The following is a 26,099-nucleotide window of genomic DNA, read 5'->3' as shown; positions in this document are numbered from 1 at the left end:
TGAATAAGCATGGGATAAAACCGAACTTTCTGAACATGGCGGACAATGAAGGCTGATGAGAAGCCAAGGACAATGGCACGAGGTTCCGATCCTAATACATGAACTGGCTTTGTGGGAGCCTAGCCTGTTTGGATGCTCACCCTCCTGGACCTGGATAGAAGTGGGAGGACCTTGGACTTCCCGCAGGGCAAGGAATCTGGACTGCTCTTCATTCTCGAGAGGGAGGGGGCATGGAGGGGGGGAGGGGGAGAGGGGAGTGGGGGCAGGGGCAATGTGTGGGAGGAGGGAGAGGGAAATGGGAAATGGGAAGGAGGTGGAAATTTTTTTCAACAGCTAAAAAAATAAACAAAAAAAAATAAAGAAAAGAAAAAAAAGAAGGCCAATCACCGAATTATTATGCTTTATATTAAGAAAACAACATACCATGAAATTCTGTTAATTTTGATTCAAGTACATAGAATTCAAGGTATCTTCTATAGACAGACCAATGTTCAGGTTCATGCCCAACTGTAAGTTAAAAATAAGCAATTTTATAACCCACTACAAAAAGTGAAACAATAATACTAAAATGGAAGTATTACATTACAATTTTTATTTTATTTATCACATTATCATATTTCATTTCATATTTTAATTCTAAATTATCTAGAAGGAATTGATAAATTTCATTTTTATGACATTACAAGCAAACAGATGGTTTTTGATAATAGAATCACAAAGCTAGTAGGAACTTTTAAAAGTATGCAATTACTATTTTTAAAATTTACAATTATTTATGTATGTTTGTCTGCACACACATGTACGCCATGCCATGGCACATATGTGAAAGTCGGAGGACAACACAGCTCTCTCTTCCACCATGTGGGTCCCAGAGCAGTAAATCAGGTTGAGTCATTTCATCAGCCCATAAAACTGAGAATTGTATTTTCCTGCGCAGTAAACATCAGTGTAGCAAGTGATAAAAATGACACACATTTTCCTCCTCTGGAGGTCACGCTTCCTGGGCGTGGATGGTAAGGCTCTGTCATGCTGATGACTATAGCTATTTTTAGAATATGTTTGTATTTTAAATTTTAATTATTAAGTCAAACTCTCAGAAATAGAGCACAAAAATTTTTAATGTTTGTTCAAAAAGTCAATAACAAAAGTATTTGACCACCAAGTGGTAGTGGTGTACACCTTGAATCCTAGCACTCAGGAGGCAGAGGCAGGTGTATCTCTGAGTTCGAGGCCAGCCTGGTCTACAGAGTGAGTTCCAGAATTATTACTCGGAATAATCTGATTTTATGTTCTGTGTTCCTGAACTAGAATTAGTTTCTAAAAATATTTTTGGAAAATCCAGTAAGAGAAACGACAATCACTGGCCTTCACTGCTCCTCAGTTAACTAGTCTCTCCTCCCCCTTTTCACCTCACAGATGTTCCCCCTTCCTGAGCTTTCCTTGAAGTTCCTGTTCGTCAGTCCCAAAATGTGCAAGACTCCGTATTCCCTTTATACTGAATGCCCCACCTGCTCAACAAAGCTGAGTGGCGAATGATTATTCTGCTGTCAGTGCTGTTCAGTTCTCAATTACAATCCACACCTGAGACAGCCAAAGGAGAAAAGACAGCAAAACATGAAGACATTGGGTAAAGTTGTGTTTGATCATAGTTCATCCGATTCTACTTTGCCATTAACAAAAAAAAGGGGGGAAGGAGGAGGGTGGGAGGAAAGATGTGGGAAAGGGAAAAATATGATCAAAATATATTGCATGAAAAATTTTATTAAAAAATGTTTAACATGAAAAGAAAAAATGGGGAAAGGGAATGCTGTTTAAACTTGTATAATACAAGGTGGAGAGATAGCTCAGTACAGCTGAGCTTGATAGCTAGGAGCCACATGGTAGAAAGAGACCTCTATATGTGTGCCACCCACTCATATAAAATTAATATAGTAGGGGGCTGGAGAGATGGCTCAGTGGTTAAGAGCATTGCCTGCTCTTCCAAAGGTCCTGAGTTCAATCCCAGCAACCACATGGTGGCTCACAACCATCTGGAATGAGGTCTGGTGCACTCTTCTGGCCTGCAGACATACAGACAGAATATTGTATACATAATAAATAAATATTTAAAAAAAAATTAATATAGTAAATAAGTTGGTATAATACTTAATACAGTGGCAAGTGCATTAATAATAGCTAGCTAAGTACGATGGCTAATGATGATAGCAACAAAACCAGTAAAAAGAGGGATTAGAGAAATGGCTTGGTGGCTAAGAGCATTGGCCACTCTTTCAGAGGATCCAGGTTTGGTTCCCAGCACTCACAGGGTGGTTCATCACCACAACCTGTAGTTCCAGTTCTAGACCTCCAGAAACCAGGCACATACATACACATACAGCCAAACTCTCACACATAAGATAAAAATAAATCTTAAAAAACAAAACAGCAAAAGAATATTACATAAGCTTCCTTGGGCTCTGAGTCTTGAATCAAGAACTACTCAGTGTTGGCTGAACAAATCAGCCAACTGATGGCACGTAACCTAGGAAACACTACCCTTTCACCCCCTTTGCGCTCTGGACACTTACCTGGAATCTCATTCAACAGTTACAAACAGCAACAAGTTTACACTCAGTAAAGACAGATACAGAGCATCTTAGGAACTCAGAAATCTTACCTGCTCGTCTATCATTTCTTTCAACATCGATACAAAACACAGGTATTCTCTCCTTTTTCTCCTTCCTTTCAGAGGAGGGATCCTCAAAAAAGTCTACATATGGAATACTAATTTTCCACGCAGCAAGGTTTCGAGGCGTGTTAGGTGTGCTCACAACTTCTACTGGAGAGTCATCTTCCATTACCACAATACCTTCTTCAATCTGGAAAAAGGGATCGGTGAACTTAATGTTTCTAATACATTCATTTTTTTAACTTAGAAAACTAGGTATATAGAATTTTCTGAGAAAATCAAGACAAAAAGTTAAGTTTTTTATTTGTTTTTGTTTTTGAAGACAGGGTTTCTCCATGTTAACAGTCTTGGCTGTTCTGGAACTCACTCTGAAGACCAGGCTGGCCTCGAACTCAGAGATCCACCTGCATCTGCCTTCCAAGTGCTGGGATCAAAGATATGCACCACCACCCAGCAAAAGTTAAACTTAACAAGTGACTAGTATCAACTCCATGTTTCATGATACCATATATAGATCAAAGTATAAGAGAAAATAGAGGGCTGGAGAGATGGCTCAGAGGTTAAGAGCATTGCCTGCTCTTCCAAAGGTCCTGAGTTCAATTCCCAGCAACCACATGGTGGCTCACAACCATCTGTAATGAGGTCTGGTGCCCTCTTCTGACCTGTAGTTACACACACAGACAGAATATTGTATACATAATAAATAAATATTTTAGAAAAAAAAGAGAAAATAGAGAAGAGACATTTTACATTATGGAAAACATAAAAGATTAAATATAAAAAGTTCAACCTTGATGCTTAATAAAAATTAATATACTCTATCTTCCATTTCAGAGTATAAAATTAAATAAAAGGCATCACGCCACTGATGTAGGTGACACAGAGAAGATGGATCTGTGACACATGCCTGATGTATGTCAGCATAATCTGTCTGAAATTGGGCAACATATTTCTACAATGAACCATAAACAGTTGTGAATAAGTAACTCCATTCCTGAAAACGTTCTCATGAAAATATTTACTTCAACTAAATATATTCACTGCAACAAAAAGAATGCACAATTCAAATGCAGATCTAAAAAGGATCTACTTCTATAGAATTAGATTGTTGTTTGTTTTGAGATTGGGCTTTTCTCTGTGGAGAGACCCTGCTGTCCTGGAATTGGCTTGTAGACCAGAATGACCTTGAACTCACATAGATGCACCTGACTCTGTCTCCTAAGTGCTGGGATTAAAGATAAGTGCTACCATACCTGGTATATTTAGATTTCTTACCTCTTTGTTTCTAAAGTCATAAACATCTATAATTTCATTTAATATCTAAAAACAAAATAATTCCTTTTAAAAAGATCATCTCTAAGCATAGTTCTTTTGAATCCTTCTGAGTCTATGGTCACCTACACATCTCTTAGTCATGTTAATGTTTACCCTATTTATTTGTTTGCTTTTTGAAACAGGTAGCTTGCTACACAGCCCAGGTTGGCTTTGAACTGAACATTCTCCTGCTTCACTTTCATAAATACTGATATTACTGGTAGATACCACCATATCCAGGCAAAATGTCAATAAAGTAAACTAAGTAATTTCCATTTTGTTTTATTTTCAAAAAGATTCCCTCTAAGAAGAGTGTGGGGAATAAGGAAGACAGAGATAAAAGACTAGCTGAGGTTCTCTACTTAAGAAAGAGTAATGTTTCCTATGTTTAGCTTTCCTATACGTGCTTAACTGTCAACTTATTAATGGGCATATTAGATTTCAGAAATTTATTTGTAAATTAGTTCTGAACTTGGAAAGAAGCATATTTTCAGATAGTTCCAATTGTTTTGAATTGAGACAAGGTCTCACTCAGCTCTGGCTAGTCTTGAACACATGATTCTACTGACTCAGGCAGTCATAATCCCATATGCCAGATTTTCATCCCTGAGCCAGTTACCACAATGTCTCTTGTAGCCACAGAGCTATACGCCCTGATACTGTGCTATACAGTGTGCAAGCGCTTACTATACTCCAAGCATCGTTCTTAAGTACTTCAGGCAGATTGCCTGTTTAACTCTACTAATTATACCCCAGGTACAACAGATATGATGGTCCTGATTTCAAATCACAATAAAATTAGATTATAGCAAGTAGGTACCACTGCCAAATATCATTTCAACTTTTCAAATTACACGCCAGGGAGATTAGCAATTCCTAGAAAAACAATTTTCAAGGTCCTAACTAGCACAGTATTGCATGTGGCCTGTGATAAGATCAGCAGTTCGACCTGTTCAGTGTCTTCTAAACTCTAAGTGGCATCATCCTTAGCACCTGGCTCCAGAAGCAATACAATGACTATGCTTACTAACAATGACTTCAACATAACTAATGGAGAGCGCCGTGAACGCTTCCAAAATTAAAAATGGGAATTATCAGGAGTGAGATCTATCAATTACCTTGATCTGATCATTATTCATTGCATATATGGATTATATTTACATATTTATTTATTATATCCTATATCATAAATAAGTAAAATCGCCATGTATTAATTAATATATTCAAAATAGTAACAGTGACAGTAGTAAGTAAGGTCACAATGTGAGAAAATGCTAACTTCTGGTGGTAGCTCAGGTAAAGGCTAATGCACATCAGGCAAATTGTAAAGGTAAAGTGAAGCTTTCTGTATAAAGTACAGAAGTTTCGAAAGGCCCATCATGCAGGACTGCATGTGCAAAGGCCAGAAAGGTACAACAGCATGGCAAGCGAAATACACATAAACAAGTCTCGGATGAGGCCTGAGAGCTGACATGTATAAGTGCCACAGTCTAAGCAATGGGAAATTAAGGTTTCTGATAACAACGCAAACACTCCTGAAGCATATGGGTGGAAAGAGGTAACATCGGGACTAAAGTGGAAGCCCAGTGAAGAGATGATAAGGGGCTAGGAAGATGACTCATTCCATAAAGTGCCTGTCTTGCCAACAAAAAAGACCTGAGTTAAATCCCCAGGACAGAGTGAAAGCTGTGAGTTGGGTGTGGAGGCGTATGCTCTTAACCCCAGGAGATGAGGCAATACCAGCCTGGCTTTACACAGTGCACCACACCAGCCAGGGCCACACTTAGACAGACCCTGACTTGTTTGTTTTTGGTTTTGCTTTGAAGCAGGCTCTCACTATGTAGCTCTGGCTGTCCTGGGACTTAACTATATAGACTCAAACTCAGAAATCTGCCTGCCTCTGCCTTGCAAATACTGGGATTAAAGGTATATACCACTATTTCCAGGTAATAAATCCTGTTTAAAAAAACAAAAAACAGTGGTATACAAACAATAGTGCAGGCTTATAGTCCCCACACTAGGGAGGCAAACATTGGCAGATCCTTGCATCTCAATTGTAGCGGCGTAAATAAATGCAGACAGATTGTTAAAAAAAATATACACAGCTTTAATGGGGAAATAGACTTACAGTACCACGGTTCCCACGGAGAACAGGAAGCAGAAGGGAAGGGCTGGGGACATGCCCAGCAGATTTATAGGTAAACATTAGCCCGAGGCGAACCCGCCCCCAATGGGCTGGGCTTAACCCTACACTCAATGGAATACTCCAAGCCAGTGAGAGACCCTATCTCAATAAATAAATAAATAAATAAATAAACAAATAAATAAATAAATAAATAAATAAATAAGCAAGCCCAGGAAATGGCTTAGTAAAAAAAGGGGCTTGCTGCTAAGCGTGGTGACCTGAGCTCAATTCTCAAGCCCTACACTGTGGAAAAAGAGAACCGACTCCTCCCAAGTTGTCCTCTCAATTTCACATGTACCACCACACATACACACACTCTCTCTCTCTCAGAAAAGAAAAATAAAAGAGGTGCACCTTGCCAAATGAACAGCACCTTACTTCATCCTCTGGTGTACACATACATGCACCTGCACACATACAAGCATACACACACAAGCACATATCAAAGGTCGTAAACTGACTACTGGAAATTCCTAGGCTTATTTTCTTTAATAATCAATAACTCGGTCTAAGAAAAGAATTTTAATGGGATAAGTACAATGAAACTACAAAACTAATGAAAGAATAAACATGAATATATAAAGAAAGTCTAAAGGAAGAAAATAAAGAATAGGGAAAATAAGTTACCATACCTCACACTTAATGCTATATTGAAACACAAAATTGTAGAAATATCAAATTGAATTTTTTTAATTGAAGAATTTCCACTTACAAAGTCATCTTCACCTTCAGCCAGACCATAATTGGGCAGCATAGCTCCCTCCATTGTAGTACTCTTGAATACTCCTTTAATTTTGCTACCTATTCTGCTGATTCCAAATGATTCTCCTCTTTTTTGTGTGCTTCTAAATATTAAACAAAAATGTATCAGGTACATAGTAAATTATTGGCATCTACTGTACTATACACAATAGCAAAAAAAAAAAAGCAAACTAGCTTTGAAATAGCAAATTAAAGGAAAATTAAGAATGTTTGGAGTTTTCAGACTCAGAATAAGTTTCAACATCCAGGAACCAAAATTGTCAGAACATATTAACTCTTTGTATGAATAAATGAGACAAAATTTACCAACAAACATTTGAAATGTAGCTAAGGCTAACTTCAAAACATTAACTGAACTAAAAGTTTTGAGAAAATGACAGCCCCCTACTGGTATATAGTTCTCACTGTCACAAGAATTTTGTCACAACATACACATGTATGGATCTGTCAAACAATTTTTTAAAAACTGTACATCCATTCAGAATAGTGATTCTCAACTCTGGGTCGTGACCCCTTTGAGATTGCATATCAGAGGTTTACATTATGATTCATAGCAGTATCAAAATTACAGTTATGAAGTAGCAACAAAATATTTTTATGGATGGGGTCACCACATGAGAACTGTATTAAAGGATCACAACACGAGGAAGGTTGAGAACCACTGATTTAGAAGAACTGAATCACTAAAATAAGAATGCAACATAAAAATATAAAACTATGATCTTCCCATTATATTTTTTTAAACAAAACTTGATGAAAAATAATTCACTTCTATGACAAATGCTCAAGTAAATTCAGTTTTATAATCTCCTATTTCAAAAGGAATCAGGTATAAAACAAATGTAGTTAACTTCAAAGTAATACAAACAAAAGAAAGATGCCAGAGAGAAAGGTTAGCAATGATGGAAGAATAAAAGCAGGCATAGCTCCAAGAAAGCAGCCCGCTCTGCCATAAACATTAAATACTAGTTCTACAATTTTTTTCAAAAGTGAATTTCTAAAAGCAGAAATTGCTAGAAAGAAAAAAGGAGAGAAAGTCTAAAAGCATCAGGAAATGATCTACTGGGGCCAGATGTTCTAGGTCTCGGTAAACTAAACTCTAACTTTATCCAACCTAAAACTTGCGGACTACCACCAGAGACCAGTGTAAAATCTGACCACTTGTTTAGACTACTTAGCTCAATGGAAGCTATTATTCCTATAGGCAAAACGTATCTACTGAAATAATTCAACAATTAGAGATATAAAACAATACTGATCAAATTTCAAACATACCAGGTTTTATTAAAATATTAAAATTACAAAATTTCTAGAGCCTAGACAGGCTGCTCCAGGATTTAGAGATTAAAAACAAAGCAGGTTTTGAACTATGACATATTTTTAAATCTCATTTGTGACTATGCCTATACTCACAGAAACGTCATTATTTACTTGGGGCCAGAAAATAAAAAATAAAACCCACAATTCTTTAAACACAAATAATTATAAAAATTGTTCCGTAGAATGAGTAACCCTCCTTACCCACAAAAGGAGTCAACAACTTTGAAAGATAAAATACTAGTAAATAAATAATAAAACTATCTTAATAGTATTAGGATATTTTATTTCAAAATTATGTTATTTTGAAAATATTTCTAGAATCAAAGTAGAGATCCACTTTAAAAACTTATCCTAAATAATTTATATAAGAGCAGGGGCAGCACAGTGATTCTTATTTTTCCTTTTTAGTTGCACCTAGGTTTCTTGGGGGTGAACTTTCTAGATTAAAACAGACAATTTATACTGAAAAAAAAAATCACATGCTCAAGACTTACCGGAAATCATCCAAACTTAGGCTACCTCTGCAATATCAGATATGTGAGATTATATGAGGAGGAGAGAGAGAAAGCCCAGATATTAAATAGGTTTCACTTTAGAATATAACATCAAATTTAAAAAGCTTAAAAGTCATACAAGTGGATAGCCTTCACCTTTGAAAGAGGAAGAAATCCTATAAATCACACCATACAGGGAAGAAAGACTAGTACATGGCTGGGTATATGCAATCTAGATTACTAGCGTTCTTGAAAACAGTATGTCAGCAACTAATTCAGCATTTTCTTCTCCTTAGGTGTCCATTTGATACAGCAGAAAATATGTAAAGACTAAGCTAACAAACAGCAGCTCAGGTTTTCCAATACAGAATTGTGTCCGTATTAGATGTACTCATATGTGCTTCTTCACGTATTTTTGGTTTGAAGTAAAAATGAATGTTTTTCCAGGGATGGTGTCTCATGCCTATGCCTATAATCCTAGCACTGTTCAAGTCTGAGGCTAACCTAGACTATACAGTGAGTTCTTGTCTCATACAAACAACAAAATGTATGGGGGCTAAGGATCTCAGTAGTAATATTGTTATCTAGTATGATGCCCTGGATTCGATCCCAAACAAATAAACAAAAATCCACAACTTTTTAAAGAATTCTTGAAGTTATAAAGTAAGCAAAACATTCCTCACGAGTTATGCTTTGAACATACAATAAAGTAGGTCAGAATTAGCTATATGCACTAAAATTTCACTTTTAAACTACAAGAAACAAACCAAAAAAAAAAAAGGAGACTATTTGATATTCTCTAAGTCACTTAACAGCAAAGCATCACGGCTACTCTAAATTTTTAGCTAAAGAATGTTAGCAAACTCTTCCACGGATTCTATTTAAATAAATGAATCCTGGACTATCAGAGAAGCAGAGTCCTCTCAAGTGTGACAGTCAACATTAAACTCAGATAAATATAAAAAACATATTTTACTTTTTTAGTATTAAAAAATTAATTAACAATGTTTATTGGAAATAATTAAACTTAAATCCAATATTGCTATCATGTTAAGAAAACCACTGACATGGCCATAGTCTGTTGTCTAGAAAACCAGCTTTAGAAGCACATACTTACTCTGTGCCAGCAGGGAGCTGAGATAGTATTATCACTAAAAGGCTGACTATAGATTTATTAGTGATAGATAGTGTATGTGTACGAATGTCCGTGTGTGTGTGTGTGTGTGTGTGTTAAGGCAGGGTCTCACAGAACTCATGGCAGCCCTTCTGCCTCTGCTGGAAGAACATACTTTAAATGGCTGTATTAGTATCTGTACTTTCATCCTGACTTTCTTTTTTATATTTTAAAACTAGAAAGAGGTGTGCTAAAGATAACGGGTGCTCATAAAAGCCAAAGAAAACTTCCACCACTGAAGCTGAAACCTTGGACTTACACATCTCTAGCAGGTGGATTTCATTCAGACAAACAGTTGATAAAGACTATAATGCTATCACAGAATGATCAGCGACAGCAAGTCAAAACCAGTACACACCACAGTTAAATATGCCTACCTGTTGAATTTGGAATTACGTGTTGGCGATTCTGCACCTCTTAAAAGTTGCCTGAAATACTTCAAAACAATAAATACAAATTAGGATTAACTAAACCAGTATTTGATATTGAAATATACTACTTTATCTTACTTCATCTTGGTTTTTTTTTTTACTTATTTTGCTGCTTAAATCACTTAACCTAAAGCTATCAGAGCCACTATGAAGTATATAAAGTCCTGTGTTGAAAGCCTAACTTACCTCATCACTGTGGCAGAACATAGGGGTAAACACATTCTCCAAGAGGGAAAGAACATGTTCATATGCTTCAAAAAGACATCTCATGGTTTGCAGTTTCACAACATCTATGTATGGACCTTCAGCAACTGTTTAAAAAGAATCGATTGTGCAAATTATATCTGAATAACAGAAATAAAACATAGTCGTTTAAAATTCATTATGTGAAACAAACATACAAATTATGTTTTATAGAAACACCACCACAAGAAATCTTACTAGAATGAGAACTGAGAATAACCTACCTGTAGTTCTGACAAACATTAGTTACATGAGTCTTTTGTTTTATGGATTTTTTTTTTACAGGATCTTACTGGCAGCCAGACTGTACTGGAACTTGTACAGACTGTCCTTGAAACTATGGTCTTCCTGCCTCCTTCTCCAAGTGCTAGGATTACAGATATGCACATCCATGCCTGCCTCAGTTATGCAAATAGTGAACACTCCTCTTCCTCAAATCTTTCATCTTGCTAGTAAAATAAGTATGTAAAAAAAAATTCTTTAAACTAAGAAAATTAACAAAAGATCTCTAAGAATTTGAAGAAAATGGCAACTTAGCTGCCCATGTAGCTTCCACAGCTGTTAGAATAAGTAAAGAATACAGAAAGCAATCAAGAGTGCATATTGTTCTTGCAAAGGACTGTAGTTCAGTTCCCAGAACCTTGTTGGGCAGCTCACAAACACCTGTAACTCTAGCGCAAGAGGGAACTGAAACCTCTGCCTTCCAAGGGCACCTATGCTCATGTGTGGGTGTGCGTGTGCACATACTTGAAAGTAATAAGGTACCAGGTGTGGTGACCCAGGCTTTTAATCCCAGCACCAGAGAAGCAGAGGCAGACAAATCACTGAGTTTGAGGCCAGCTTGGTCTGTAAAGTGAATTCCAGGATAGCCAGGGCTACATAATAAGAGAACCTCCCCGTAAATAAGTTATGTCTAAATCTTTTTTAAAATAGAAAAAAAAACATATGAAGAAAACTTGGAAACTAGAAAGATGTAGAATATCCATTCTCTTTGTCTTCTTTGACTTACTTCTCTGAATCTCTTCTACAATGAAGGGATCAAATCTGATTTTGTCGATACTTTCATCCAAGCAGTATGTTTTATAAATCTTCTGCAATTCCTCATGTAGAGACAGCATTTCATCATTTGATAACTCTGGTCGCAAAATTCTATCATTAAATTCCTCTAACAAATCAAAGAAAGATTATGGGAAAAAATTACTTTACTATAAACACTATCATGAAAACTTCATATTCTTACTCTAACTAAAAGCAACAAATACAATCGAATTGATTATTTTAAGCTTTTAAAAAATACTTGAGAGTAGAAAACTCAGATGAAAGACAAAGTCAACAAGATTTTTATCTTAATAGAAAATATATAAATGTATTAATATCAATATAAATTTGCAATAACAAAATAGTATATTTGTAAATTTTTCCGTAAATAACAGATTGGATTAGTTTCTTATACCAAAGGTCTTTCACTATTTTAAAATCCTGTGACTCACTACATAATAATGAAAACACAGCTTGTTGTGGAATAATCTTTTTGTACACTGTGAAGATGTGTCCTTGCCAAGGTGCCTTCTCATTGGTTTAATAAAGAGCTGAAGGGCCAATAGCTACTATTCAGGAAGAGGTTAGACAGAGCTTCCAGGCAGAGAGAAAAGAAAAGGAGATTATAAATCAAGGCATGGGAAAGATACCACAAAACACAGAGAAGAAACAGAAGGTGCAAGATGGAAGAGACATAAAAAGCAACAAGGCAAAACATAGATTAATATAAATGGAATAATCTAAATTATAAGAGCTATGAGACAAGCCGAAGCTATAGGCTGAGCTTTCAAAATTGTTATTTGTAAGCTGGAGGTCCAAAGAAAACTCCATCTACATATGGTGTCCAACATGGGGGCTCAAATATCCAAACATAGGGCCTAAAAAAGGTTTTTAAAAATTCTGGACCAGGAGCCAGATGTAGCTTCTGACTCCTGCAGGCTCTCAGGCAGGCTAGTGCTCGGAACCAGTGTGGCTACCAGCTGCTGCCTACAGACTGGAGCCAGCTGCCAGCACTATCCACCAGCACCGGCGCTACATTGAGCTGTGCAGTGTCTGACATGGCAGTTTAAGATTTGTCTCACATGGTCAGAAAACACTGCAAGTGCTTAGCAGCCAGATCCAGACACAGAAAATTTTTAAAAAGGTACAGTACGTTTTAAAATATGCTTAGTGAAGAAAGAAAATGGGTATAGACAGTCATAGAAAAAAAGTTTGAAAATAATAGTATTTAAAGAGAAAGTGAAGTAATATATTTTTTTTTAAAAAAGCCACTTAAAGATGAGAACTACAAAGGACATCTGGATTGTGTAGGGGGCTTTATTTACTTTGAATTTTTTGAATGCTAATGAACAGTGAACAACAGCTCCTGAGAGACACTGGCTCATGGAAAGAACTGCTAAATTAAACCAGCCTAGATACTTTAGGGATATCTTGGCTTCAAAATGGAAGTCAGACAATGTGTTCCGTTTGGGGAGAGGTTGCACTTTTGTTTCCACAGGAAATGAAAAGCTATGGATTCTTTCAAAGTTAATCATGATCAACCAGGGGAGACCTCCTGAGGATTTCGGCTAGACATGAGGAACATAAAACAAAAAATCATCTTTGGATGACTTGTGTACAACACACAGTCCATACTTGTGTTAATGTAGATTTGTATGTTACCTTTGAAAGTTTGTGTATTTTCGGAAGAAGGGAACCAATGAAAATGGGTGGTCCCAGTGATCCAACCTCTCAGAATGCCTCTGTTTCAGTTTCCTCAAAATTCTACATCCAGAACAGCTTCAAGGCTGCTGAGTGAGATGGTTCAGCCTCACAGACTATTCCAGCCAGGACTGTAGATAAGCCTTGCACTTTTCCATTCACAGAGACTGGTCAACAAATGTAATGGCCAGTTTTCCCAGGACTTAACCATTATCTCAAGTTCCTCAGGTTCCCTAAAGGATACTGTTGTTCACAGACAACAGGAAGCAATCTAGAGAACACAACACCCATATTCCCAAGAGGTAGGATGGGAGGTTTTTAGTTGTTCCACGGGTTATGGATGCTTGTCATCTTGTAGGGGGGTTGGTTACAAATTGTTACTGCTCATGGTCAGGGAGAAAGCTAAACAAAGATTAGATCCATGGATCTTTTTCTGAAGGGAAAAAGGGGGATATAGTATAGAATGATGGGATAAAAGGGTGGATTGTTGAGTCTATTTTTGAACAACTACTTGATGGAGGAAGGTCATTGGTTAAATAAAAAGAAACTGCTTGGCCCTCATTGGTTAGAAGATAGGTGGGAGGAGTAAACAGAACAGAACGCTGGGAGGAAGAGGAAGTGAGCTCAGATTCCACAGCTCTCCTCTCGGGAGCAGACGCCTCAGAGAGACACCATGCTCCCCGCTCCAGAGAAGATGCACGCGATGAAGCTCCGACCCAGGATGGACTTAGGCTAGAATCTTTCCAGTAAGCGCACCTAGGGGCGCTACACAGATGATTAGAAATGGGCTAAATTAATATGTGAGAATTAGCCTAGAAGAGGCTAGATAGAAATGGGTCAAGCAGTGATTAAATGAATACAGTTTGTGTGTTGTTATTTCGGGCATAAGCTAGCCAGGCAGCCGGGGTGCTGGGGACGCAGCCCCGCCGCCCTTATTACTACAACTACTAGTCTCAAATATTTTACATTGATATAGATTTTTATATACTGATACAAATTTAAGGTTATTTTTGTATACAGTATATATGTTTAAGCTATTGTACCTATGCAGCTCATTTAAAAATGTAATGTAAAGTTCTAGTCCTTGAAAGCTATTTAGGATAAGACAGATAACAATCAGACAGCTGTTTCTGCCATTTCTATAGTTTTGGAAGTTGTTTGGCTCTGTACTTCCTGTTTACTCAATCCTTCTCAGGTCTCTGATAGATTGAAAACTAGACAGTTACAGTTGCAGTTTTCCTTATTAACAAATTATAAGAAGGAAACTCACAAAAAATTGTAAAGTGTATAAGGTTGAGAGATGTAATGATATTTCATTTGCATTTTAATAAATAAAGCTTGCCTGAAGATTAGAGAGTAAAACAGCCACCCTGGTCAGCCTTACAAACCAGGCAGTGGTGACACATACCTCTAAACCCAGTAGCCACAATAGTTTGCCACAGAAACTGAGTGGTGCACACCTTTAATCCCAGCACTAGAGAAAATTACAAGACAAGAAGAGACAGCTCTCACACACAGTCTCATTCTGAGGATTTCTGGAGGCGGGATCGCCATTTCAGACTGAGGTAGAGTTAAGAGCCAGTGGCTGGCTGTTTTGCTTTTCTGACCTTCAGATTGAACCCTAATATCTATCTCTGAGTTTTTATTAATGGTGCTACAGAAAGGCATAAAAGCTTAAACTGTACCAAAAAAAAATGTTTTGAGGTCTAAAAAGATAGTTTTGGGTTGGAAATACAAGTTAGGATAGAAAATGAATTAGGTACAAAACTTTGGACTCCCCAAGATAAAATAAATAATGGAGTATTTTCTCTGAATTTGCCAAATGCAAATAGACTGGACATTGTAAATATAATTGTTACCTGATAATTGTTCCTATTGCAATTAGTTTTACTATGTTAGAGTTAAACCCTTCCCTTTTTATTTAGACAATACCTGGTAATTGTTCTTTATTGTATATAATTTATTGTGTTAGAATTAATACCTTTCTTTTTATTTAAACAAAAAGGGGAAAATGTTGGTGAATAATCTTTTGGTACACTGTGAAGATGTGTCTTTGCCAAGGCATCTTCTGATTGGTTTAATAAAGAGCTGAATGACCAATAGCCAGGCAGGAAGAGATTAGGTGGGACTTACAGGCAGAGAGAGAAGAAAAGGAGATAAATTGAGGCGCAGGAGAGATGCCATAGGACATGGAGAAGAAACAGAAAAGAAAGAAAGATGCTTCAAAGAAAAGTTAAAAAGCCATGAGGCAAACGTAGATTAATATAAATGGGCTAATTTAAATTATGAGAGGTAATGGGACAAGCCTCAACTATAGGCTGAGCTTTCATAATTAATAAGTCTCTGTGTCATTTTTTGTGAGTTGGCGGCCCCAAGAAAAATCCATCTATGACAGCTCATAGAGTTTCTCACAAATCCAATGACCTGTGATATTACAGTTTGATATTCTGAACAAAATGGAGACAAAGTGGTACTGGTTTGGACTGTTGGTGAGATATTTCACACAGTATTGCAATGTTAGATTTTAATAATTCTTTTCTGCTACTAGGATTTGACTGCAGCCAAAGATAAGATCATGCCCTACCTGAGAGAAACTCAGTCACTCTTAGAATATCTAGCAGACAAAATTTTGCATGGGGACATCAGATCTGCTCTAAATAACCAAAGCATTAACAAGTATAAAAAAGATACGAGTGAGATGCAAATGAAGCCTCACCAACAGTCAGACAAAACTGCAGGACGTGTACAGCTCCCTCCTGTTTCAGAAAGTTCATAAATCGAAATAAAAGATCTTGTTGTTCTCTAATTTGCTTCAATTCTAACTTCAGCACCTTGTCACAATATGAGAAGAAGAGTAAGTTAAAGATACACAAATGTATTTTAAAACTGTTATCTTAAAAACGTTAGTGCTGAAAATACTCACAGATGGTTTTTTATTTCTAGGTTCTGCAAATTTCTGCAAGAATGGAACCAAAGCAGAAGCTGGTTCAGTTGCTTTTTCAGGCTTTGAAGAAACAGAATTATCAGCTCAGTAAAATTCATACTCGAGTTGGTACACACAGTCAAAATTTAGTGCACTTACAAGTGTTGTAATACTTCAATACTCACAGGACTGTCATCTATGAAGATGATAAGCAAATGATTGACAGTATCCTAAGGAAAAGCAATGAGCACAAGTCAAAATAATTCCACTGTCATGCTCTGCCAAGAATTCTCAAAACTTTCACATTATCAAGCTCACTACAAAAATAACCAGCACAAGTGACAGACTAAAGTTCTGCACGTATGTATTGTAGAGGGACTCCAAAGAACTACAATCAGAGGTTCTTAACTCCCAAAGCATGAGCAAAGGGCAATTCTCTTCGCCATTTAAATTAAACCTGTTCCTTCAAAAATTCAACTGAGCCAAAGTCAGAATTGTCAAAGTATTCATTCATCAATGGATAAATAAATGAGTAAAATGTGACACAGACATTTAATAGATTATTATTGAGAACTGAAAAGGAAAGGAATTCTAAAACATGGTATGTAATTACCAAAGACTCAAGTAGAAATAAGGAATTGTTGTTTGTGGGTGTTGAATTTATAGGGTTTTGGTATTAAGACCAAAGTTTTGGAAGGTGATGATGATGGATGCTCAGATAAGCACATGTTTCATAACACTGTACTATACACATAAAATAGTTTTTAAAAAAGTAACTCAAGTATATTTTATAATTAAAATAAAAATTTTTCATCTTACTGGATCGGCTAGGAAATCCAAAGAAGGAAGAAACACAGAACCAGATAGAATCTCTCTTATAAGTAATGTCAGGGATCTGGAAATAAAAATAATAATTCTGTATTTAGTGATTATCATTAGTTCCTCATCTTTCAAACACCTCTGAACTAACTAAAGATCCTATTAAAGTGAAATTATGGGGCTGGACACGGTGGGCCATGCCTTTCATCCCAGCACTGGAGAGGCAGAGGCAATTAGATCTCTTAGTTCAAAGTAGCGTGGTCTACATAGTGACTTCCAGGCTAGTTACAGGGCTACAGCATAAAACCCTGTCTCAAATAAAATTACGGGGCTGAGAATGTAGTTCAGTGGAAGGGAGCTTCTCTTACAGGATTCCTAAGGTTCCTCCCCTACCCACCCATCCAACCAACCAAAACCATCAGATTAAAATTCAGTAGGACAAGGACAGGTCATCCATCAGATTCTGCATTTTCAGCAAGTGCCAGGTAACACTTACGGTGCAGAATCACAAACTTGCGCTTATGTTCTTAGCTTGCTAAAAGTTACTAATGTCTAAAAGAAAGAAAGACTAAGGAGACATCAGAACACTGTTCCTTCTACAATCTTTAGCATATTTATAAATTCATATTTGCAGGCTAGAGATGTAGTTGAGACTGACTAACATATACAAGGTTCTGGTTTTAATCTCCAACAAACACACCAAAAAATTGTTTATGAGCAGTATGTTCAATAGTACATTCCCTAGGACTGAGAATATTTTAATTAGTAATACAAATTAGACTACAAATTTCTTTAAGATGGAGGAGCTTGGATGCTCCATGATGTCCAGGATGGATTTTCAAGTTTGTACTCCTCTTCTGCTTCAGGCACCTACAGTGCTGAGATTACAGGGCGCATTCAGCTAAAGACAGCTTAGTCAAAATATTACAATATTCTACCGACGTGTAACTACACATCATTTAATAAATAATTATTTTCAAGAATATCACAGAGCTGCGCATGGTGGCACATACCTACAATCCTAACACTGGGAGGCAAAGCAGGTAGGGAACACTACATAGTGTGGTTCTGTATCAATAAATTGAAAGAGATACAAAAGGGGTAGAGTAGATAAAAGGAAAGGAAGGAACAAAAGAATAAGTCACAATTTTTCCCTCTAAGAACTATCAGAAAGCACTTGGGAGAAAAAGGCAGGTGATCTCTGTGAGTTCAAGGCCAGTCTGGTATACAGAACGAGTTCCAGGACAGCCATGGCTATACAGAGAACCCCTGTTTCAAAAAAAAAAAAAGAAAAAATTAGGGTAAGGGAAATGAGGTAACTTATGGGAAAATATAAGTATACTTTTACCAGAAGAGAGAACGGAGGAGAGAGCACCTAGTTATTCTTTCCAGTTGGACAGTTAAAACCCAAACTTAGCTGCAGAATCTGCTCAAAGTGCTTCTGACTGTAAGAATCATAGTGTGTACATCTTTTATTTATTTTTTTAATTTATTTATTTACTATATATACAATATTCTGTTTGTGTGTATTCCTGCAGGCCAGAAGAGGGCACCAGACCTCATTACAGATGGTTGTGAGCCACCATGTGGTTGCTGGGAATTGAACTCAAGGACCTTGGAAAGAGCAGGAATGCTCTTAACCGCTGAGCCATCTCTCTAGCCTGTGTGCACATCTTTCAAAAGGAACACCAAGAAAATAAAAGAGGATTTCAAATAAAATTAATTTTACTCATACTTATCTTTGATTTCTAAAATCAGTTTTTAATAACAAATTCTAAGGCCACACAATATACTTTAAATACTCAGCACCTAAATTGGCATTTTAAAATCTGACAAATTATTCTCAAGTGAAAAACTATTCATATCATAAGTCTTATAATAAAACATAGTAATATACATATAACATGTTATATGTATATACTTACTATATACATTGCTATACGTATACAAATACTACTATGGTATTTTCTAGTACATTTATACCTGCAATCTGTTGCTTTAGGAGGCAAAATATAAGGAAAAAGTAATTCAGTAAGTTTCCTTAAATACTGTAATTCATCTCTTCGACTTCTTAAAGCCACATGAAGCTCTGGACCATATTCTTCTAATGCAGCTTGTTGCAAATATTCCGAGTTTTTTACTGCAAATAACAATAAAAACTATTGAATGAGTTAGGATATATTAAATTACTTCATTTCAGTTACCATACAGAACATCTAACCTCATTCCTCTCCTATCACATGCTCTCTGGGAAGAAAGGGGAATTTTTTCAGAAATAGGACATAAAGGGAAGATCTCTCCTTTGCTGTGAAATTACTTACTGTGGTGTTTGGAACAAGAATGCCCCCAATAGGCTCATAGTTTTGAATGCTTGGTTATTAGGGAATGGCTACTCGATAGGGGTTAGGACCTGTGGCCTTGTTTAGAGAAGGTGTGGCCTTGTTGGAGGAAGTAAGGGTGGGCCTTGGCGTTCCAGAAGCTAAAGTCAGGCCCAGTGTTTCTCTTTTCTGCCACCACACTTCTTGCCTTGACAACAATGGAACTGTAAGCCGGCCCCAATTAAATGCTTTCCTTTATAAGAATTGCATCCTGGTGTCTCTTCACAGCAACAGAGCACTAACTAAAACACGTACTTTGCAATAAGTTCATTTTCTGAGTCTATTTCCCTGAGCAAATAAGAATTTAATACTAGCAAATGACTTAAGTGGGAGAAAAGTATAAACAATGTGTTCTAGTATGCATGAGCATTTAATTATCAACTATCTTATTCATTTTCTATGACAAGAAAAATTATCAAATTCAAAATTCTTTGTTGCTCTTATATCAATATCACCGAGACAGTCACTGAGAATATGGGAGAAAATGGCTTCTTCGGGAAGTTTTGCATTGTTAGCCAGATCACAAGATACAAAAGGTGTAATTGAATAACAACAACAAAAAAAGAGTTATCACACCTTTGAAAGAACAAAGGAACTTTAACTACCTATTGCTAATAAAGAAATCATCCCGAGAGAGCTGTGTGATTCAATTCCATGACACTATGGAAAAGTCAAGCCTATTGGTATTTTTCCTACTTTTCCTCTGACAATAAGTAAAGTGGTCTTTACATCTGCTACAAAGATGCTGCCTCTTGTATATTCTTGCCAGTGTCAAGACAAAGGTTTTGATGTATTTTTTTAGTCAGGCATGGTGTATCCACAGTGCATGGGAAGTAAAGCAAGAGAATCACAAGCCAACAGCCTTGGTTACAGCCTGAGCTATAGGAAACCTTGCCTCAAAATAAACCAAATAAATAAATAAATTAGTAGCTTATATAAATGCAAATTGCTCATTTTAAGAAGGTTTTAAAGTTAAAATTATTTTACTTATGTGCCTGGCGCCCAAAGAGGCCAGAAGAGGGCACTGGGTACCCTGGGACTGAAGTTACAGATGGTCAAGTGCCACCATGTGAGTGCTTGGGACCAAACTTGATTTCTCTGGAAGAGCAGCCAATGTTCTTAACCACTGAGCCATCTCTCCCAGTAAAATTTTAAAATATTATTTTTGTTTTCGTTTGAGACAGGGTTTCTCTGTGTTAAGAGTTCTGACTGTTCTGGAACTGGCTTTGTAGACCAAGTTGGCCATGAACTCACAGAGATTCACCTGCCTCTGACTCCCAAGTGCTGGGATTAAAAACATGTGCTACCATGCCTGGCTATTATTTTTTAATTATATGCATATATATGTGTTTGTGTGTGACTATGTACATATGAGTGTAGGTGCCTGCAGAGTCCAGAAGAGGACCTTGGAGTCCCTGGAACTAGATTACAGTTGGTAAGCCACCTGACATGGGTACTGAGAACTCTACAAAAAAGACATGTGCTCTTAATTACTCAGCCACTTCTCTAGTCCAAAGTTAAATTTTGTTGTTGTTGTTTTGAGACAGTATCCCACCATGTAGCCTTGGCTGCCAATGAAGACCAGACTAGCCTCAAACTCACACAGACTATTGCTGCCGCTACTTTCTGGGTGCTAGAACTAAAAGTGTTCACTACCACACTCAGCTCCCAAGGCTAAACTTCTTACCTGATGAAAAAAGACTAAATGCTAAACTAATAGGTTTACTTAATTTAATCTCAAATCTAATTGCAACACAATTTTGCAAAATGTGAACTAGTTCTATTAATTGAGATTACGAGGGATGAAAAACAATGACTCCATATTCAAATGAGGTCACACGTAAAGCTGCTTCTGCACTGTAGGATTACTCAGTGCTTTTGCTTACAGGGAATTTTTAGAAGGGAAATACAAATAGCAATACCAAAAATATGACCACAGTATCTGTTTCTACACAGTCTCCTATGCAGAACGGCATTCTGCTCTACACAATGCATTTCAGAAAGCACTGAGGAAGAGTACCAAATAGAGAGAATATCAGTCTCACACAGAAGCAAGTACAAGCACAGAACAGACAAAGGAAACAGTTTTAGCTAGAATTTAGAGCAAGAAAATGCCAAGATCCTGAATGGAGGGGGGAGGGCCTTGGACTTCCCACAGGGCAGGGTACCCTGCCCTCTCTTAGGACTGGAGGGGGAGTGGGAGAGTCAGTGGGGGAGCAGGAAGGAAATGGGAGGAAGGGAGGAAGCGGAAATTTCTAACGGTATTATTTATAAAGCAATAAAAATTTTTAAAAATTACTTTAAAAAGGGCTAGAGAGATGGCTCAGAGGTTAAGAGCATTGACTGTTCTTCCAAAGGTCCTGAGTTCAATTCCCAGCAACCACATGGTAGCTCACAACCATCTGTAATGAGGTTTGGTGCCCTCTTCTGGCCTACAGGCATACACACAGACAGAATATTGAATACATAATAAAAAAATAAATAAATAAAATTACTTTTAAAAAAAGCCAAGATTTCCCTCATTCAATCAGAAAAAATTAACTTAACACAAGCTTGTGTAAATTACATCAGCAAAAGGCCTACTGGTACTAGTGATTTTAGAGCAAGAAAATGCCAAGATTTCCTTCATTCAATCAGAAAACACTAACTTATCACAAGCTTGTGTAAATTACATCAGCAAAAGGCCTACTGGTGCCAGAGCAGAGTTGCTTTAAAAGGAGAAGCAGGGAATTAACAGAAGAACTGCAATATGGAGAAACACACATGATACATAATACACGGTGGTGATATGTAGGATGAACTAGAAGAGTCTGAAATCACAGAACCAGGAAAGAGACAAGAACAATAAGAGCAGACCATCATTTGAAGAAAAACTGAATTGTTTAATGCCATTCTTAAAGTATTGAATTTTTTAATGCCATTCTTAAAGTATCTATGAAAATCATTAAAAAGGTGTCAGTACTCACATTTATTTTTTAAGATTTATTATTTATTTATTAAGTACACAGTGTTCTGCCTGCACACCAGAAGAAGGCACCAAATCTCATTATGGATGGCTGTAAAAACCATGTGGTTGCTGGGAATTGAACTCAGGACCTCTGAAAAATCAGCCAGTGCTCCCAGGCTCTGAGCCATCTCTCCAGCCCCAGTACTCAGATACTTTTAAGTGAAAGCTAGCGTATGAACAAAATTACTCAAACTACCATAGAACTGTATTACCTTTCTGTCTTGCTTTAACAATCACTTCTATATGTTTCATTGCCGCTTTTAAAAGTTTCTTGGTTATAATAGATGGAATATCCACCTAGAAAAATTAACAAAAATAAAACTTAAAAAATAATTCTAAGTTGAAATGGCAAGAACACTTTACAATAGTAGAACAAAGCTGAAGAGTAAAATGCGGTATAATTAATAGGAAAGTATACATTTCAAAACTGCTCTCACCACAAAAAAAGAAAAGAAAAAAAAGTTTTGTATCTGAGATTGTGCTGAGATTGTGGACATGTTAACTAGCTTGTCTTACTTATTCCAAACTGTACTGACGTACCAAAACATCATTTGTATCACAAAATACATATATTTTAAACTATTTAAAGTAAACATTTAAACACTAGGAGGCACAAGATTTGAGTGGACATTTCTTCAAAGAAGAGATGCAACAGCAGATAAGCAAATGGAAGGCTACGCAGCATCCTTGGCACCAGGGACACACAAACCAGTCACAAAGCATCATTCACCCACCCCGGCCAGATAAGCAGAAACAATGATAAAGAGGGTGTGATGGGCATGCCAGTTATCCTAGCAGGGAGAGGCTAAAACCTACAAGTCAAAGGCCAATTGGAATATCTAAGGAGAACCTGCCTCAAAAGAAAGCACAAATCACAAAAGAGAGTGAGGATAACCAATTCTGACAAGGAACTGAAAGGAGCATGTTCACACACAGGCAGGGCAATGCAAATACTGCAGCCACTTTGGATGACCAATATATGAAACATAGAGCTACTATCTCACCAAGTAATTAATTATACTCTTAAACACAGACTCAAGACAAATGATAATAGAACTACTAAGATAAATTTTCATGATTTTAAGTTGAAAATAACCCATCAACTGAAAATAATAAATAAATTATGTTATATTCAGCCATCAAAAACTTAACTGCAGATATAGGTTACAATATGACAATATAAATGAATCTAGAAAACATTATGCCCGGAAAATGAAATCAGCCACCAAAGCCATGTATCAAATGATTCCACTGACATCATATGTCCACTGATATAAAGACAGGGAGCAAGGTGATTGCTGGCTAGATGAGCAGACTGAAGATTTTGGTGAACATATTCATGATTAAAACCAAGTTAATAGATATTAATCATGCTGTTATACCTCTTTTTCTACGGATGGGGCCTTGTGAATGTCCTCCATCCATGGTGGCATGTCAATTGGAAGGCACACTAAGTTGAATTTTCCCTATGCTCTGCCTATTTCCCCCAAATCAGAATTAGTGGGTATTAATCTTTTTTCATCTTTGTAGTCTGACAGGTAAAAAACACCTCACTGCAGCTTATATGTGATGCTCAACAACACAGTTCCAATTGTTTGCTAGCCATTTTATATTTTTTGTGAACTCATTGAATCAAGTGGATATGGAAATATTTAACATGGTTAAACTTTATTTTGTTGATGCTATATTTACAATGTATATGTTGTTTATATGTTTAGTCCTATTAAGTTGACAAAGTAGTAGAGAAATACTTTATAGTATTCAAATTATTTTACTTTATAGCCAGGAAACTACATATGCACATATATGCAAAACCTAAATAGACAAAATATCACCCAAAAGTACTTTAGAAGATAGATCATAATCACCACAATTTACATAAATTCATTTAAGTAAAACATGACACTGTTTTCTATAGTTGTCTTTTCATTTTTAAATTCCACAAATCAAAAAAAAAAACAAGTATTAAAGGAAGCAAAACTGATCAAGGGACCAATAGTGATTCATCAACTTTTAATCTAAGAAATGAAAAATGAAGAATAAATACACATATTATAGGAGAAAAAATAAGACTGCCAAAATAATAATGTTCCAAATTTCTCATTATAAACAAATATACCTTGTGAATTCTTCGTACTAAGACAGATGCAAAAAACCGTAAGGTGATTCTCAGTTCATCAACAAAGGACTCATCATCTGTCACATCCCTTCAATTAAAGAGAAAGCAAAAATTCACAATTTGTGAGAAATACAGCTTCACTTTATTGAAACCAAGAAAACTTTCCTTTTTTTAAAAATAATCATGCTATTTTCTCTTTTCACTTACAAACATTATATTTTGTTGCAGAACAGAGAAAATGGATAAAAAGGAAACAAATTACTCATGATTTTAGCTCCAAATCATAATTACTACTATCTTCTTGTAGCATATACATACAAGAGCCTTTTTCAAAGAACTAAAACCATTTTCTAAGCATCACCAAATAAGCTTCAAAGAAAACAAAACCATCAATGATGGAGAATAAGATACAAAAATTTCAGGCGATGGTGGTGCACGCCTTTAATCCCAGCACTCGGGAGGCAGAGGCAGGTGGATCTCTGTGAGTTCGAGACCAGCCTGGTCTACAAGAGCTAGTTCCAGGACAGGCTCCAAAACCACAGAGAAACCCTATCTCAAAAAAAAAAAAAAAAAAAGATACAAAAATTTAAGTGAGTTTAAAATATTTATAAAGTAGTATAATTCTCAAAGGGAGTGCGTATTCAAAGAAAAATAAACTGAAAATTCACTTTTAGGCAAAAACTGTACCACTAAGCTACATCCGTAGCCTGGGTGTAGTTCATGAATGCCTGCTTGTAACTCCAGTACTGAGCAGGCAGACCAGAGGATCACTAGAACCTGGCTGTCAGGCAACTTAGCGTGGGTGGATGATGCCTGAGGAATGGCCAAGGTTGACCTCTGGTCTCTATGTACATGTGTGCACACATGCCTGCATACCTAGGTGCAATACAGAGAGAGAGAGAGAGAGAGAGAGAGAGAGAGAGAGAGAGAGAGAGAAAGAGAAATTGAAAGATCATTTCAACAGATTCTCTGAAAAGCAATGTGTCCACCCTCCCACCCCCGCAAAAGAAACTTTATTTTTAGTGCATACAGGGTATATAAATGTTGTCTCTTGCAGGACAAAGAAAACACTCTAGCTCTATAAAAAGAAAATGGGATTTTAATTTAGAGTCAGACATTCAAATTATTTCAATTGATAAATGTAAGCACTGTGTTTATTTCATTTGAACATTTCAATCTGACAGTATAATGTCTAATGATATACCTCACTTTTGTATTGATTCAGTTATGTTTTGTAATTTCTAATTAAAAACATCCTATTTGAGTTTGTCCATAGTGTGTTAAGACTAATTTAATACAACAGTTTATATGCTTTATTTTTCTGAAAATGTGTGCAATTGTTTCCTACTTGTCCGTGTATTGCCACACTTCAGTGCGGAGGACACATAGCAGAGGCCAGAGGACAGTCTGGCAGGACTGCTTCTCTCCTTCCACCCACTATGTGGGCTCACCCACTGAGTGACCTCACCAGCTTTGTACTTTCTTTTCTTTTTTTTGCATTTGATTATGTCTTAAATATGGAG

The 26,099-nt window shown here is 36.6% G+C and overlaps 1 protein-coding gene across 5 annotated transcripts in view; it reads right to left on the bottom strand.

Moving 5' to 3' along the window:
* Snx14 (sorting nexin 14) overlaps window positions 1–26,099 on the bottom strand; it is a 58,320-nt gene that overhangs the window by 14,282 nt on the left and 17,939 nt on the right. For 3 of the 5 annotated variants that reach the window (XM_041646651.1, XM_041646653.1, XM_041646652.1), the window contains exons 6-18: window positions 24,577–24,664; window positions 22,670–22,754; window positions 19,056–19,212; window positions 17,073–17,148; window positions 16,439–16,483; window positions 16,254–16,334; window positions 16,047–16,161; window positions 11,601–11,756; window positions 10,535–10,659; window positions 10,295–10,353; window positions 6,880–7,012; window positions 2,657–2,858; window positions 424–507 (exon numbers count right to left, since the gene is read on the bottom strand). In XM_041646651.1, the coding sequence (XP_041502585.1) occupies window positions 424–507; window positions 2,657–2,858; window positions 6,880–7,012; window positions 10,295–10,353; window positions 10,535–10,659; window positions 11,601–11,756; window positions 16,047–16,161; window positions 16,254–16,334; window positions 16,439–16,483; window positions 17,073–17,148; window positions 19,056–19,212; window positions 22,670–22,754; window positions 24,577–24,664 (1,406 nt within the window). Of the gene's footprint in view, window positions 1–423; window positions 508–2,656; window positions 2,859–6,879; window positions 7,013–8,743; window positions 8,771–10,294; window positions 10,354–10,534; window positions 10,660–11,600; window positions 11,757–16,046; window positions 16,162–16,253; window positions 16,335–16,438; window positions 16,484–17,072; window positions 17,149–19,055; window positions 19,213–22,669; window positions 22,755–24,576; window positions 24,665–26,099 lie in introns of all 5 variants that reach the window. The other 2 variants (XM_041646648.1, XM_041646650.1) reach the window with 1 other exon arrangement.

The sequence above is a fragment of the Microtus oregoni genome, unplaced genomic scaffold (assembly GCF_018167655.1).
Source record: "Microtus oregoni isolate MIOR12 unplaced genomic scaffold, Mior012 000139F_ref0000186, whole genome shotgun sequence".
Lineage (NCBI taxonomy): Eukaryota > Metazoa > Chordata > Mammalia > Rodentia > Cricetidae > Microtus > Microtus oregoni.
Note: the sequence above shows the minus strand (reverse complement) of the source record. Positions and strands in the feature narration are given on the sequence as shown.